General features: G+C 38.1%; 2 protein-coding genes across 2 annotated transcripts; one reads left to right on the top strand and one right to left on the bottom strand.

The window, feature by feature from the left end:
* The first annotated feature begins 2,801 nt into the window (after positions 1-2,801).
* Positions 2,802-4,046, top strand: LOC107170793 (uncharacterized). The gene has a single exon (XM_015520986.2). The coding sequence runs from the start codon at positions 2,802-2,804 to the stop codon at positions 4,044-4,046; it is 1,245 nt and encodes a 414-aa protein (XP_015376472.2).
* A 166-nt stretch (positions 4,047-4,212) lies between these two features.
* LOC149061765 (uncharacterized) lies at positions 4,213-5,664 on the bottom strand. Its single transcript, XM_089215107.1, has 5 exons — positions 4,957-5,664; positions 4,840-4,890; positions 4,753-4,794; positions 4,603-4,692; positions 4,213-4,482 (listed from the first exon to the last, which is right to left on the bottom strand). The coding sequence occupies exons 1-5, from the start codon at positions 5,662-5,664 to the stop codon at positions 4,213-4,215; spliced, it is 1,161 nt and encodes a 386-aa protein (XP_089071233.1).
* Between the last annotated feature and the right edge of the window lie 9,190 nt (positions 5,665-14,854).

Here is a 14,854-nt window from a genome sequence, read left to right as displayed (position 1 = left end):
ATCAAATCCAAATCTATAACATCCGTTATCACGTTCGCTATCTTTACAAACAACAATAAATGCAAACCTGTCACGGTTCCAGCACGTCACACAAAAATGTTTAAATTGTATATATGTCATATCGCCTGAACAGTGTTCGTTGTAAATATGTTTTAAATTGGTTTCATCTTGTTTGAATAATACTAATAAATTAGCATTATCACGTATCAACTGTTTAGGCACTTTTGAATAACTCTGAGCCAGATAAAATATATCTATTTTATTGTGACGACCTCGAGAAAAATATTCTCTTATGACGTTTTGTTGTTCGCCTATAACATCGTCCAAGATAAAAATAGAATTTGGTAAGACTTTCTCGGGTGGAATCACTTTATCATTCTCAAAAAATGTGTACATGTTAATACCATCAATACTGTCAATTATACGTTTTAGTAATTTATATTTTGGTTGTTCCAGCGTTTTAGAGTATATATAAACATTCTCAAAACGTAACCCGTTTTCGTCAACGAGTAAAAAATATATCAAATTTGTTTTTCCACATCCCGAGCTCCCAAGCACTAACGATCTAATTGTATTTGGAAAAAGCACACCATGTCTAAGCTGAATTGTATCAGGGGTATCAATGTTATAAATTCGAATTTTTTTCTCTTGTTCGATAAATCGCATTTTTAAACTTTTAGCTATAAATACAGATGTATTGTCAGTGAAAGCGTCACACGATGTCTCACGTTCGTAAGCGGAACAACAATAAGGGCTCTGGTCTTATTAACTCTGTTATAAATCATTTACCCGTGGAATTACATTTACCTGGTTATAGGTAAGTCATTATGATATATTATTATTAAAATCTGATCTAAATCAAATATATATACATATATATTTGTTATAGATTTGCTGGCCCTGGAACCAAATTAAAAGAAAGATTAGCACGTGGAGAACGTGGAATAAACAGTCTTGACGAGTTGGCCAGAGCTCACGATATCGCATACGAAGAAAGTAATTCTCTCACCGATAGACATAGAGCGGACGAAATATTGGAAAATCAGGCGTGGGAGGTGTTTAAATCTAAAAACACAGGTATTAAGGAAAAAGCGGCGTCTTGGCTGGTTACTACAGCCATGAAAGTCAAACGTAAGATGGGTGCTGGTTGCGGATTTAAACAAATTGTTTCGGCTGCTAAAAATTCGATCAAAAATAAAATGAATGAAAATAATATAACTAAATTAGTAAGAACATGTCTGTCATCTGCGAAAAAATTTAAAAAATCTATAAATAAGAAGACTAAAACTCCAAGAATTATACCAGTACCAAAAAAGGGTGGTGTTTTACCTTTAATACCTATTTTTGCTGGTTTATCAGCATTAGGCGCGCTTACCGGAGGTGTCGGCAATATAGTAAAAGTAGTGAACGAATTAAATTCTGGTAAAAGCACTCCTATTCATTTAGGTAAAGGTTTATATCTAACACCTCACAAGGGCGGTTCTTATAAAATCGTAAAAGGAAAAGGTTTATACCTAGCACCATACAAGGGCGGATCAGTTAAGAAATCTATATCAAAAAACTAATTTCCACGTTACCCGATAGAGCGTTGTACGATTATGAGATTATAAAATATGTCGACATGTTGAAAATTCCTCATTTCATTGGAGTATTTTATAGAGACAGGTTGCCTTTACGACCAAAATATAAAGAGTCGGCTATAGTTAATTTAGACATCGACAAAGGTACAGGTACTCATTGGGTAGCGTATAAGAAAATCGGAAATCAAGTTAAATATTTTGATAGCTACGGAAACTTAACCCCTCCGCTAGAATTACTGAAATATTTCAACGGTTGTAGTATCGAATATAATTACGAGAAACAACAGAAATATAATACAACAAACTGTGGACACTTGTGTTTAAAATTTTTATCATGTACACTATAACTTTAACGGGGAACTCAAGCGAATTATCATGTGACTTTTTCCCGCCTATAGAAGTTAGTAAAAATGCAAAAATCGGACTGTTGGGTTTTCAAACGAATAATTCTATTCCTAATGTAAACGAAAAGTGTAATAAAATTGGTTTCATATATAATAATAATAATAATAATAATAATAGCGATAGCTATACAATACCTACTGGCTCTTATGAATTGATGGAAATTGAGACGGCTATAAAACGTATATTACATAACACTGATACTTTATTCGAGTTGAGAGCAGATAATAATACATTAAAATGTACAATGTTTTGTAGCGAAACTATCGATTTTTCCATGGCAAATAGTATAGGGCAGTTGTTAGGGTTTAAAAATCGTAAATATGCTGCTAATGTCAATCACGAATCAGATTCGTTAGTCAATATTACCACAACAAACTGTATATATATTGATTCAAACCTAGTTATGGGTTCATTTGTCAACGGTAAACAGTGTCATACAATACATGAGTTTTATCCAAATGTACCTCCAGGCTATAAAATAATAGAGGTACCATCACATTTGGTATTTTACCCTCTTAATTCTACATCTATAACGCACGCAAGTATAATTTTAAAAAATCAGAACAACGAGTTGATCGATCTGCGAGGCGAGCCAGTATCAATACGGTTATTAATTCAAGACTCATGATAATATTATGGGGCTGCAATTTCATAATATAAATACGTATGCAAATATAAAACATGTTAGTCGTGTTAATAACACTAACAAGGTAACATCTCTAAAGAAAAAAAAATATTCTAAACGTAAATTGTATGTCAAACATAGTTTAACTGCTGATAATTTGGCTTTTCTACGTTCGCTAAACGCAATTTAATATGGATGATATGTATTTAAATGTCACGGCTGGATACATCGATGATTGTAAGATAACTCAAATTGAATATCATTCTTTTTTACCTTATTCGACGTCCGCTCTTTCTAATAATGATGAGGTCCGTATTGCTTTACATAACACAGAGTCTTATACTTTACCATGTGAGAGTTATATTTACATTGAGGGAACAATAAATAAACCTACAGATATAACTGACGAAATTCGATTTATAAACAATGGACTGGCATTTCTTTTCTCTGAAATGAAATATGAAATAAATGGTACTCAAATTCAAAAACTTGTTAACCCAGGTATTTCGACTACATTAAAAGGATATTGCTCGTATAATAAAACAAATATTATATCGCATCATAATGCTGTCTGGGATAGTGAAATTAAAAATGGTAATAAAGACTTTATCGATAACGGAAATTTTAATGGATGTATTAATCTTAAAGATTTGTTTGGTTTTTGCGAAGATTATAAACGTATTTTAATAAATTGTAACCAACAACTTATCTTAAATAGAGCTTCGATCGATATTAATGCTGTTAAACAGTTTAAAAATAATGAGATAGTAGACACTCCTAAACTAAAAGACGTTAAAATAAACATAACAAAAATATTGTGGAGAATGCCTATAGTGAAAGTGAGTGATAAAGAAAAAATTCGACTGTTGAAAGTAATCAACAATCAGAAACCTCTAACATGTACGTTTAGATCGTGGGAACTGTGTGAATATCCATTTTTACCTCAAAACACTTCGCATTCGTGGAAAGTAAAGACATCCAACAAATTAGAAAAGCCTCGATATGTTATAATCGGATTTCAAACCGACAGGAAAAATAGCTCGAATAAAGCAATGTCATTTTTCGACCATTGTAAAATTAAAAACGTAAAGGTCTATTTAAACTCAGAAGTATTTCCCTATGAAGATTTTCAATGCGACTTCACCAAGAATAAGATGGCTACATTATATCGCGCATATGCCGAGTTCCAGAAATCTTACTATGGTTATAACGAAGTAACACCTCTATTGAACCGTTCAGATTTCAAAAATCTGTGTCCAATTATTGTTGTTGACATGAGCCGCCAGAACGACAACGTGAAAATGTCAACCGTAGACCTTAGGATTGAACTAGAAGCAGACGAAGCGTTCCCAGCTTCAACTTCTGCATATTGCTTAATATTACACGATCAAATTATAACTTATAATCCATTTAATGGAGAAGTAAGAACCTTGTAAATATTTATTGTAGATCTTAATATTAATAATTATAACTTATAATCCATTTAATGGTGAAGTAAGAACCTTGTAAATATTTATTGTAAATCTTAATATTAATAAATAAAAATACTTTTTTATATATCATGTTTATTTTTATTCTACATATCTAAATTATTTAATTTTATTATAATAATCTGCGCTTTACGTTACGGGATGGTGTTGGGTGTTGAGCGCTCCGTTTTTTTGCCGACTTGTTAAAGAATGATGGTGAGGGTGGAGGTGATTGAACGAAAACAGTTGGACCATCGTTCTCGTCAACTGCATCACTCGTTGACGAAGGTTGTATATATCTAGGTGTAATAAACCACGGAGGGTACTGCGTAAAATTATCCGAATCGTACCCATCGAATGTTGGAGGTGGTAGACTGATAGATCCATTGTTCTCATCGATAGGCTAAACAAAATAATAATTTATATAAATATAATATATTATATGAGATGAAGGCGGCGTATTATATCATTGTTAATAGAAACAATATTATTTTTATATGAAGACAAATATTTTATAAATTACCTTAGCTAGAGTAGATATATCATAATTTTTCTGTATACTTGATATTTCTTTGTCTGGAGAATAATTTGATGATATCGGTGAATACCCGCACTGAAAAAAGTTTGTGTTTAAATATATATGATTGTATATAATATAACATTTATGTATTACCTTAACTAAATTATTGTCATTCTCCAACGGATTGATTTCATCCTCTGCATTCATTTCTTCTACCAATCTATCCATTCCTTTCATTACTACTGAATAGCTAGGTGATAGAGATGACAGTCCATGGAAATCCTTATACAACTAAAATAAAAATAAATGTTATTTAATATTTATTATACGAAATAATATATATAATTAAATTATTACTTTAGGATTTAGTGTGTTCCGGTATTCCATACATTGTTTAGCTATTTGAGCAGCCGCAAACATTTTAATTTGGCTGAGGTGAGGTGCAGTCATACTCTGTCTGACTTCAACGTTCCGAATGAAAATTTCCATTTCCCTCAAATTGTTGGGCGGTGAATCCGATTGCAAGCATTTTTCCATCAAATACTCGCAATAATCACTAATTTGCTTAATAATTTCGGGTTTTATTTTTTCTTCTTTTTCTTTAATACTAGCAGTAATACACCATTCTAATTCCTGGAGTTTTATTAAATCTGAACGACTTAATAAAACTCTACACCCGTCTTCAGTCTTGGATTCAATTACCAGAACGTTTGAACCGTTATACACCATACTCGATATTTTATAAGCATCGGTTTCGAGAAATGTGGTTCGCTTATAGTTTTGTGGTGTGTCTAATATAAAAGATAGTACGTTACCCATAAGCGAGAATATCCGTCTTAGAAAATCTATACTAATTTTCACATAACGTGACGATGTTAATAAAATAACAACTGTTTGAAGTTGATCTGTTGGATCGATACCGGCAATTATAAATTTTCTAGCTGTAAAGTCTATCGTGTAGGATGTAGACTCGATGAGTTCAGCCGGAGGTGATGGTGGTACATAAGTGAAAGCCTTCTTCTTCTCATTGTATAAGGTAGCGTTGTCAGCGATTGATCCAGCCATGTGTTTAAAAATAATAAACACGAAAATTTATAGATTTAGAAAAATTTAGAACACTTTAAATTTACAAAGACTTAGAACACTTTGAATTTATAAAGACTTAGAACACTTTAAATTTACAAAGACTTAGAAAAATAATAAACACAGTAGAATAATATATTATGACTTGAAAAATTATAAGCTCAGAACGAATTATGAAGACTGTGAAAAAACGGAGAGGAGAATTACAATTGTGTACGACTGAGAACAGACTGAATGAATGGCGGCTCTTGTAGAGCTAAGACGGGTGTGGATGAGTCCATTAATTGGTAGGAGATATAATATTAAGCTATCTAAGAGTCTATCGTGTAAGTGATTAAGGTATTTTTTAGTATATATTGGTTATAAATGTGATATTCACTAATATATATTAATTTGTTGTTGTTGTCGCGTATATCTATGAGTCCAACGTATAAGCGATTAAGATATTTTTTAGTACTAATGACATTTGCTTATAATAATAATATATATAATGTTATAAACAGAATGGTAATTATTATGTTATTCACTAATATATATTAATTTGTTGTTGTTGTTAAGTATAGTATCTAAGGGACAAGAGTTCACTCGCGACTTATACATTTTCACTAATAGGTATTTTTTTTAGATTGTTCATTAAACGGTAATGTTTTTTAAGTATGATACAATTTCGTGGGAAGGTACAAATTTCATTATGTATATCATTTATTATACTTATGTATATCAGTTATTAATATGTTATTCACAAATATATGTTTTTAAAAATTGTTGTTGATAAGTATATCTATAAGTCTAAGAGACTACATGTGTAATTGAAATGATATAAAAATATAAGTGAATAAAATATATTTTGAACGGTAGTGGGTGTGACGGAGGTAAATATAATAATACATGTATTGGTCACGTGATGATCGAGCTGGAAGGTCAGGGAGGGAGGTAAATCGCGTACTTGTGAGATCGGTAGGCGGTGAGGTCAGGGAGGGAGGGGGGGGTATCACGGACGTGTATGATCAGATGGTGGGTGGGGAGGTCAGGAGGCGTACGTGTGTGATCAGCGGTATGTGATAAGATGGAAAGGATCGTTAAGATTGTAAGGATCGTAAAGATTGTAAGGATCGTAAAGATTGTAAGGATCGTTAAGATTGCAAGGATCGTTAGGATCGTTAGGATCGTAAGGATTGCCATCAGAACTCTCTATTTTATACTACTAACCTAAACCCGTGTGCACTCTAGATTCATATTTAACTTGTAGAAAATTTTCCTGGCTTTCCGAATATACTATCGAATCGCTTCGCTATCTCCCGGAACATTTAAAAAAAAATTAAAAACCGAAGGCCGCCTGTACCGATTGATCGTCTGAAATACGGTCCACTGGCCGTTCCCGCGCTACTTGCTGTGTAACCTAAACACGTGTGCACTCTAGATTCATATTTAACTTGTAGAGAATTTTCCTGGCTTACCGAATATACTATCGAATCGCTTTGCCACCTCCCGGAACTTTGTCAAAAAAATTAAAAACCGAAGGCCGCCTGTACCGATCGATCGTCTGAAATACGGTCCACTGGCCTTTCCCGCGCTTATTGCTGTTCAACCTAAACCCGTGTGCACTCTAGATTCATATTTAACTTGTAGAGAATTTTCCTGGCTTTCCGAATATACTATCGAATCGCTTTGCCACCTCCCGGAACTTTGTCAAAAAAATTAAAAACCGAAGGCCGCCTGTACCGATCGATCGTCTGAAATACGGTCCACTGGCCGTTCCCGCGCTACTTGCTGTGTAACCTAAACCCGTGTGCACTCTAGATTCATATTTATCTGGTAGAGAATTTTCCTGGCTTTCCGAATATACTATCGAATCGCTAGACCACCTCCCGGAACATTGTCAAAAAAATTATAAACCGAAGGCCGCCTGTACCGATCGATCGTCTGAAATACGGTCCACTGGACGTTCCCGCGCTACTTGCTGTGTAACCTAAACCCGTGTGCACTCTAGATTCATATTTAAATTGTAGAAAATTTTCCTGGCTTTCCGAATATCTTATCGAATCACTTCGCTATCTTCCGGAACATTTAAAAAAAAATTAAAAATTGAAGGCCGCCTGTACCGATCGATCGTCTGAAATACGGTCCCCTGTCCGTTCCCGCGCTTCTTGCTGTGTAACCTAAAACCGTGTGCACTCTAGATTCATATTTAACTTGTAGAGAATTTTCCTGGCTTTCCGAATATACTTTTGAATCACTTCGCTATCTCCCGGAACATTTAAAAAATAATTAAAAACCAAAGGCCGCCTGTACCGAATGATCGTCTGAAATACGGTCCACTGGCCGTTCCCAAGCTTTTTGCTGTTCAATCTAAACTCGTGTGCACTCTAGATTCATATTTAACTTGTAGAGAATTTTCCTGGCTTTCCGAATATACTATCGAATCACTTCACTATCTCCCGAAACATTTTCAAAAAAATTAAAAACCGAAGGCCGCCTGTACCGATCGATCATCTGAAATACGGTCCACTGGCCGTTCCCGCGCTACTTACTGTGTAATCTAAACCCGTGTGCACTCTAGAATCATATTTAACTTGTAGAAAATTTTCCTGGCTTTCCGAATATACTATCGAATCGCTAGACCACCTCCCGGAAAATTGTCAAAAAAATTATAAACCGAAGGCTGCCTGTACCGATCGATCGTCTGAAATACGGTCCACTGGCCGTTCCCGCGCTACTTGCTGTGTAACCTAAACCCGTGTGCACTCTAGATTCATATTTATCTGGTAGAGAATTTTCCTGGCTTTCCGAATATACTATCGAATCGCTAGACCACCTCCCGGAACATTGTCAAAAAAATTATAAACCGAAGGCCGCCTGTACCGATCGATCGTCTGAAATACGGTCCACTGGCCGTTCCCGCGCTACTTGCTGTGTAACCTAAACCCGTGTGCACTCTAGATTCATATTAAACTGGTAGAGAATTTTCCTGGCTTTCCGAATATACTATCGAATCGCTAGACCACTTCCCGGAACATTGTCAAAAAAATTATAAACCGATGGCCGCCTGTACCGATCGATCTTCTGAAATACGGTCCACTGGCCGTTCCCGCGCTACTTACTGTGTAACCTAAACCCGTGTGCACTCTAGATTCATATTTAACTTGTAGAGAATTTTCCTGGCTTTCCGAAATTACTATCGAATCGCTTCGCCACCTCCCGGAACATTGTCAAAAAAATTATAAACCGATGGCCGCCTGTACCGATCGATCTTCTGAAATACGGTCCACTGGCCGTTCCCGCGCTACTTACTGTGTAACCTAAACCCGTGTGCACTCTAGATTCATATTTAACTTGTAGAGAATTTTCCTGGCTTTCCGAAATTACTATCGAATCGCTTCGCCACCTCCCGGAACATTTTCAAAAAAATTAAAAACCGAAGGCCGCCTGTACCGATCGATCGTCTGAAATACGGTCCACTGGCCGTTCCCGCGCTACTTGCTGTGTTACCTAAACCCGTGTGCACTCTAGAATCATATTTAACTTGTAGAAAATTTTCCTGGCTTTCCGAATATACTATCGAATCGCTAGACCACCTTCCGGAACATTTTACAAAAAATTAAAAACCGAAGGCCGCCTGTACCGATCGATCGTCTGAAATACGGTCCACTGGCCGTTCCCGCGCAACTTGCTGTTTAACCTAAACCCGTGTGCACTCTAGATTCATATTTAACTTGTAGAGAATTTTCCTGGCTTTCTGAATATACTATCGAATCGCTTCGCCACCTCCCGGAACATTTTACAAAAAATTAAAAACCGAAGGCCGCCTGTACCGATCGATCGTCTGAAATACGGTCCACTGGCCGTTCCCGCGTTACTTGCTGTGTAACCTAAACCCGTGTGCACTCTAGATTCATATTTAAATTGTAGAAAATTTTCCTGGCTTTCCGAATATCTTATCGAATCGCTTCGCTATCTTCCGGAACATTTTAAAGAAAATTAAAAATTGAAGGCCGCCTGTACCGATCGATCGTCTGAAATACGGTCCCCTGTCCGTGCCCGCGCTTCTTGCTGTGTAACCTAAACCCGTGTGCACTCTAGATTCATATTTAACTTGTAGAGAATTTTCCTGGCTTTCCGAAATTACTATCGAATCGCTTCGCCACCTCCCGAAACATTTTCAAAAAAATTAAAAACTGAAGGCCGCCTGTACCGATCGATCGTCTGAAATACGGTCCACTGGCCGTTCCCGCGTTACTTGCTGTGTAACCTAAACCCGTGTGCACTCTAGATTCATATTTAAATTGTAGAAAATTTTCCTGGCTTTCCGAATATCTTATCGAATCGCTTCGCTATCTTCCGGAACATTTTAAAGAAAATTAAAAATTGAAGGCCGCCTGTACCGATCGATCGTCTGAAATACGGTCCCCTGTCCGTTCCCGCGCTTCTTGCTGTGTAACCTAAAACCGTGTGCACTCTAGATTCATATTTAACTTGTAGAGAATTTTCCTGGCTTTCCGAATATACTTTTGAATCACTTCGCTATCTCCCGGAACATTTAAAAAATAATTAAAAACCGAAGGCCGCCTGTACCGAATGATCGTCTGAAATACGGTCCACTGGCCGTTCCCAAGCTTTTTGCTGTTCAATCTAAACTCGTGTGCACTCTAGATTCATATTTAACTTGTAGAGAATTTTCCTGGCTTTCCGAATATACTATCGAATCACTTCACTATCTCCCGAAACATTTTCAAAAAAATTAAAAACCGAAGGCCGCCTGTACCGATCGATCATCTGAAATACGGTCCACTGGCCGTTCCCGCGCTACTTACTGTGTAATCTAAACCCGTGTGCACTCTAGAATCATATTTAACTTGTAGAAAATTTTCCTGGCTTTCCGAATATATTATCGAATCGCTTCGCTATCTCCCGGAACATTAAAAAAAAATTTTTAAACCGAACGCCCACCTGTACCGATTGATCGTCTGAAATACGGTCCCCTGGCCGTTCCCGCGCTACTTGCTGTGTAACCTAAACCCGTGTGCACTCTAGATTCATATTTAACTTGTAGAGAATTTTCCTGGCTTTCCGAAATTACTATCGAATCGCTTCGCCACCTCCCGGAACATTTTAAAAAAAATTAAAAATTGAAGGTCGCCTGTACCGATCGATCGTCTGAAATACGGTCCCCTGTCCGTTCCCGCGCTTCTTGCTGTGTAACCTAAAACCGTGTGCACTCTAGATTCATATTTAACTTGTAGATAATTTTCCTGGCTTTCCGAATATACTATCGAATCGCTTCGCTATCTCCCGGAACATTTAAAAAAAAATTTTAAACCGAACGCCCACCTGTACCGATTGATCGTCTGAAATACGGTCCCCTGGCCGTTCCCGCGCTACTTGCTGTGTAACCTAAACCCGTGTGCACTCTAGATTCATATTTAACTTGTAGAGAATTTTCCTGGCTTTCGAATATACTATCGAATCTCTAGGCCACCTCCCGGAACATTGTCAAAAAAATTAAAAACCGAAGGCCGCCTGTACCGATCGATCGTCTGAAATACGGTCCCCTTTCCGTTCCCGCGCTTCTTGCTGTGTAACCTAAACCCGTGTGCATGAATTTTCCTGGCTTTCCGAATATACTATCGAATCACTTCGCTATCTCCCGAAACATTTTCAAAAAAATTAAAAACCGAAGGTCGCCTGTACCGATCGATCGTCTGAAATACGGTCCACTGGCCGTTCCCGCGCTACTTACTGTGTAATCTAAACCCGTGTGCACTCTAGAATCATATTTAACTTGTAGAAAATTTTTCTGGCTTTCCGAATATACAATCGAATCGCTTCGCAACCTCCCGTAACATTTAAAAAAAAATTAAAAACCGAAGGCCGCCTGTACCGATTGATCGTCTGAAATACGGTCCCCTGTCCGTTCCCGCGCTTCTTGCTGTGTAACCTAAACCCGTGTGCACTCTAGAATCATATTTATCTTGTAGAAAATTTTCCTGGCTTTCCGAATATACTATCGAATTGCTAGACCACCTTCCGGAACATTTTACAAAAAATTAAAAACCGAAGGCCGCCTGTACCGATCGATCGTCTGAAATACGGTCCACTGGCCGTTCCCGCGCAACTTGCTGTTTAACCTAAACCCGTGTGCACTCTAGATTCATATTTAACTTGTAGAGAATTTTCCTGGCTTTCTGAATATACTATCGAATCGCTTCGCCACCTCCCGGAACATTTTACAAAAAATTAAAAACCGAAGGCCGCCTGTACCGATCGATCGTCTGAAATACGGTCCACTGGCCGTTCCCGCGCTACTTGCTGTGTAACCTAAACCGTGTGCACTCTAGATTCATATTTATCTGGTAGAGAATTTTCCTGGCTTTCCGAATATACTATCGAATCGCTAGACCACCTCCCGGAACATTGTCAAAAAAATTATAAACTGATGGCCGCCTGTACCGATCGATCTTCTGAAATACGGTCCACTGGCCGTTCCCGCGCTACTTGCTGTGTAACCTAAACCCGTGTGCACTCTAGATTCATATTTAACTTGTAGAGAATTTTCCTGGCTTTCCGAAATTACTATCGAATCGCTTCGCCACCTCCCGGAACATTTTAAAAAAAATTAAAAATTGAAGGTCGCCTGTACCGATCGATCGTCTGATATACGGTCCCCTGTCCGTTCCCGCGCTTCTTGCTGTGTAACCTAAAACCGTGTGCACTCTAGATTCATATTTAACTTGTAGATAATTTTCCTGGCTTTCCGAATATACTATCGAATCACTTCGCTATCTCCCGAAACATTTTCAAAAAAATTAAAAACCGAAGGCCGCCTGTACCGATCGATCGTCTGAAATACGGTCCACTGGCCGTTCCCGCGTTACTTGCTGTGTAACCTAAACCCGTGTGCACTCTAGATTCATATTTAAATTGTAGAAAATTTTCCTGGCTTTCCGAATATCTTATCGAATCGCTTCGCTATCTTCCGGAACATTTTAAAGAAAATTAAAAATTGAAGGCCGCCTGTACCGATCGATCGTCTGAAATACGGTCCCCTGTCCGTGCCCGCGCTTCTTGCTGTGTAACCTAAAACCGTGTGCACTCTAGATTCATATTTAACTTGTAGAGAATTTTCCTGGCTTTCCGAATATACTTTTGAATCACTTCGCTATCTCCCGGAACATTTAAAAAATAATTAAAAACCGAAGGCCGCCTGTACCGAATGATCGTCTGAAATACGGTCCACTGGCCGTTCCCAAGCTTTTTGCTGTTCAATCTAAACTCGTGTGCACTCTAGATTCATATTTAACTTGTAGAGAATTTTCCTGGCTTTCCGAATATACTATCGAATCACTTCACTATCTCCCGAAACATTTTCAAAAAAATTAAAAACCGAAGGCCGCCTGTACCGATCGATCATCTGAAATACGGTCCACTGGCCGTTCCCGCGCTACTTACTGTGTAATCTAAACCCGTGTGCACTCTAGAATCATATTTAACTTGTAGAAAATTTTCCTGGCTTTCCGAATATATTATCGAATCGCTTCGCTATCTCCCGGAACATTTAAAAAAAATTTTTAAACCGAACGCCCACCTGTACCGATTGATCGTCTGAAATACGGTCCCCTGGCCGTTCCCGCGCTACTTGCTGTGTAACCTAAACCCGTGTGCACTCTAGATTCATATTTAACTTGTAGAGAATTTTCCTGGCTTTCCGAAATTACTATCGAATCGCTTCGCCACCTCCCGGAACATTTTAAAAAAAATTAAAAATTGAAGGTCGCCTGTACCGATCGATCGTCTGAAATACGGTCCCCTGTCCGTTCCCGCGCTTCTTGCTGTGTAACCTAAAACCGTGTGCACTCTAGATTCATATTTAACTTGTAGATAATTTTCCTGGCTTTCCGAATATACTATCGAATCACTTCGCTATCTCCCGAAACATTTTCAAAAAAATTAAAAACCGAAGGCCGCCTGTACCGATCGATCGTCTGAAATACGGTCCACTGGCCGTTCCCGCGCTACTTACTGTGTAATCTAAACCCGTGTGCACTCTAGAATCATATTTAACTTGTAGAAAATTTTCCTGGCTTTCCGAATATACTATCGAATCGCTTCGCTATCTCCCGGAACATTTAAAAAAAAATTTTAAACCGAACGCCCACCTGTACCGATTGATCGTCTGAAATAAGGTCCCCTGGCCGTTCCCGCGCTACTTGCTGTGTAACCTAAACCCGTGTGCACTCTAGATTCATATTTAACTTGTAGAGAATTTTCCTGGCTTTCGAATATACTATCGAATCTCTAGGCCACCTCCCGGAACATTGTCAAAAAAATTAAAAACCGAAGGCCGCCTGTACCGATCGATCGTCTGAAATACGGTCCCCTTTCCGTTCCCGCGCTTCTTGCTGTGTAACCTAAACCCGTGTGCATGAATTTTCCTGGCTTTCCGAATATACTATCGAATCACTTCGCTATCTCCCGAAACATTTTCAAAAAAATTAAAAACCGAAGGTCGCCTGTACCGATCGATCGTCTGAAATACGGTCCACTGGCCGTTCCCGCGCTACTTACTGTGTAATCTAAACCCGTGTGCACTCTAGAATCATATTTAACTTGTAGAAAATTTTTCTGGCTTTCCGAATATACTATCGAATCGCTTCGCAACCTCCCGTAACATTTAAAAAAAAATTAAAAACCGAAGGCCGCCTGTACCGATTGATCGTCTGAAATACGGTCCCCTGTCCGTTCCCGCGCTTCTTGCTGTGTAACCTAAACCCGTGTGCACTCTAGAATCATATTTAACTTGTAGAAAATTTTCCTGGCTTTCCGAATATACTATCGAATCGCTTCGCTATCTCCCGGAACATTTAAAAAAAAATTTTAAACCGAACGCCCACCTGTACCGATTGATCGTCTGAAATACGGTCCCCTGGCCGTTCCCGCGCTACTTGCTGTGTAACCTAAACCCGTGTGCACTCTAGATTCATATTTAACTTGTAGAGAATTTTCCTGGCTTTCGAATATACTATCGAATCTCTAGGCCACCTCCCGGAACATTGTCAAAAAAATTAAAAACCGAAGGCCGCCTGTACCGATCGATCGTCTGAAATACGGTCCCCTTTCCGTTCCCGCGCTTCTTGCTGTGTAACCTAAACCCGTGTGCATGAATTTTCCTGGCTTT

The sequence above is a fragment of the Diuraphis noxia genome, unplaced genomic scaffold (genome assembly GCF_037042655.1).
Source record: "Diuraphis noxia isolate RWA-SAM2 unplaced genomic scaffold, SU_Dnox_SAM2 contig0001, whole genome shotgun sequence".
NCBI classification, from domain to species: domain Eukaryota; kingdom Metazoa; phylum Arthropoda; class Insecta; order Hemiptera; family Aphididae; genus Diuraphis; species Diuraphis noxia.
The sequence above is the reverse complement of the archived record's forward strand: the minus strand, read 5'-3'. Positions and strand labels throughout refer to the sequence as shown.

Excerpts from the sequence above, each read along its gene's own strand:
- LOC107170793 (XM_015520986.2), top strand. The coding sequence starts at position 2,802 with ATGGATGATATGTATTTAAATGTCACGGCTGGATACATCGATGATTGT.
- LOC149061765 (XM_089215107.1), bottom strand. The coding sequence starts at position 5,664 with ATGGCTGGATCAATCGCTGACAACGCTACCTTATACAATGAGAAGAAG. Across the intron at positions 4,891-4,956 it reads GGAACACACTAAATCCTAAA|TTGTATAAGGATTTCCATGG; the intron begins GTAATAATTTAA and ends TTTTTATTTTAG. Across the intron at positions 4,483-4,602 it reads ATATATCTACTCTAGCTAAG|CCTATCGATGAGAACAATGG; the intron begins GTAATTTATAAA and ends TATTTTGTTTAG.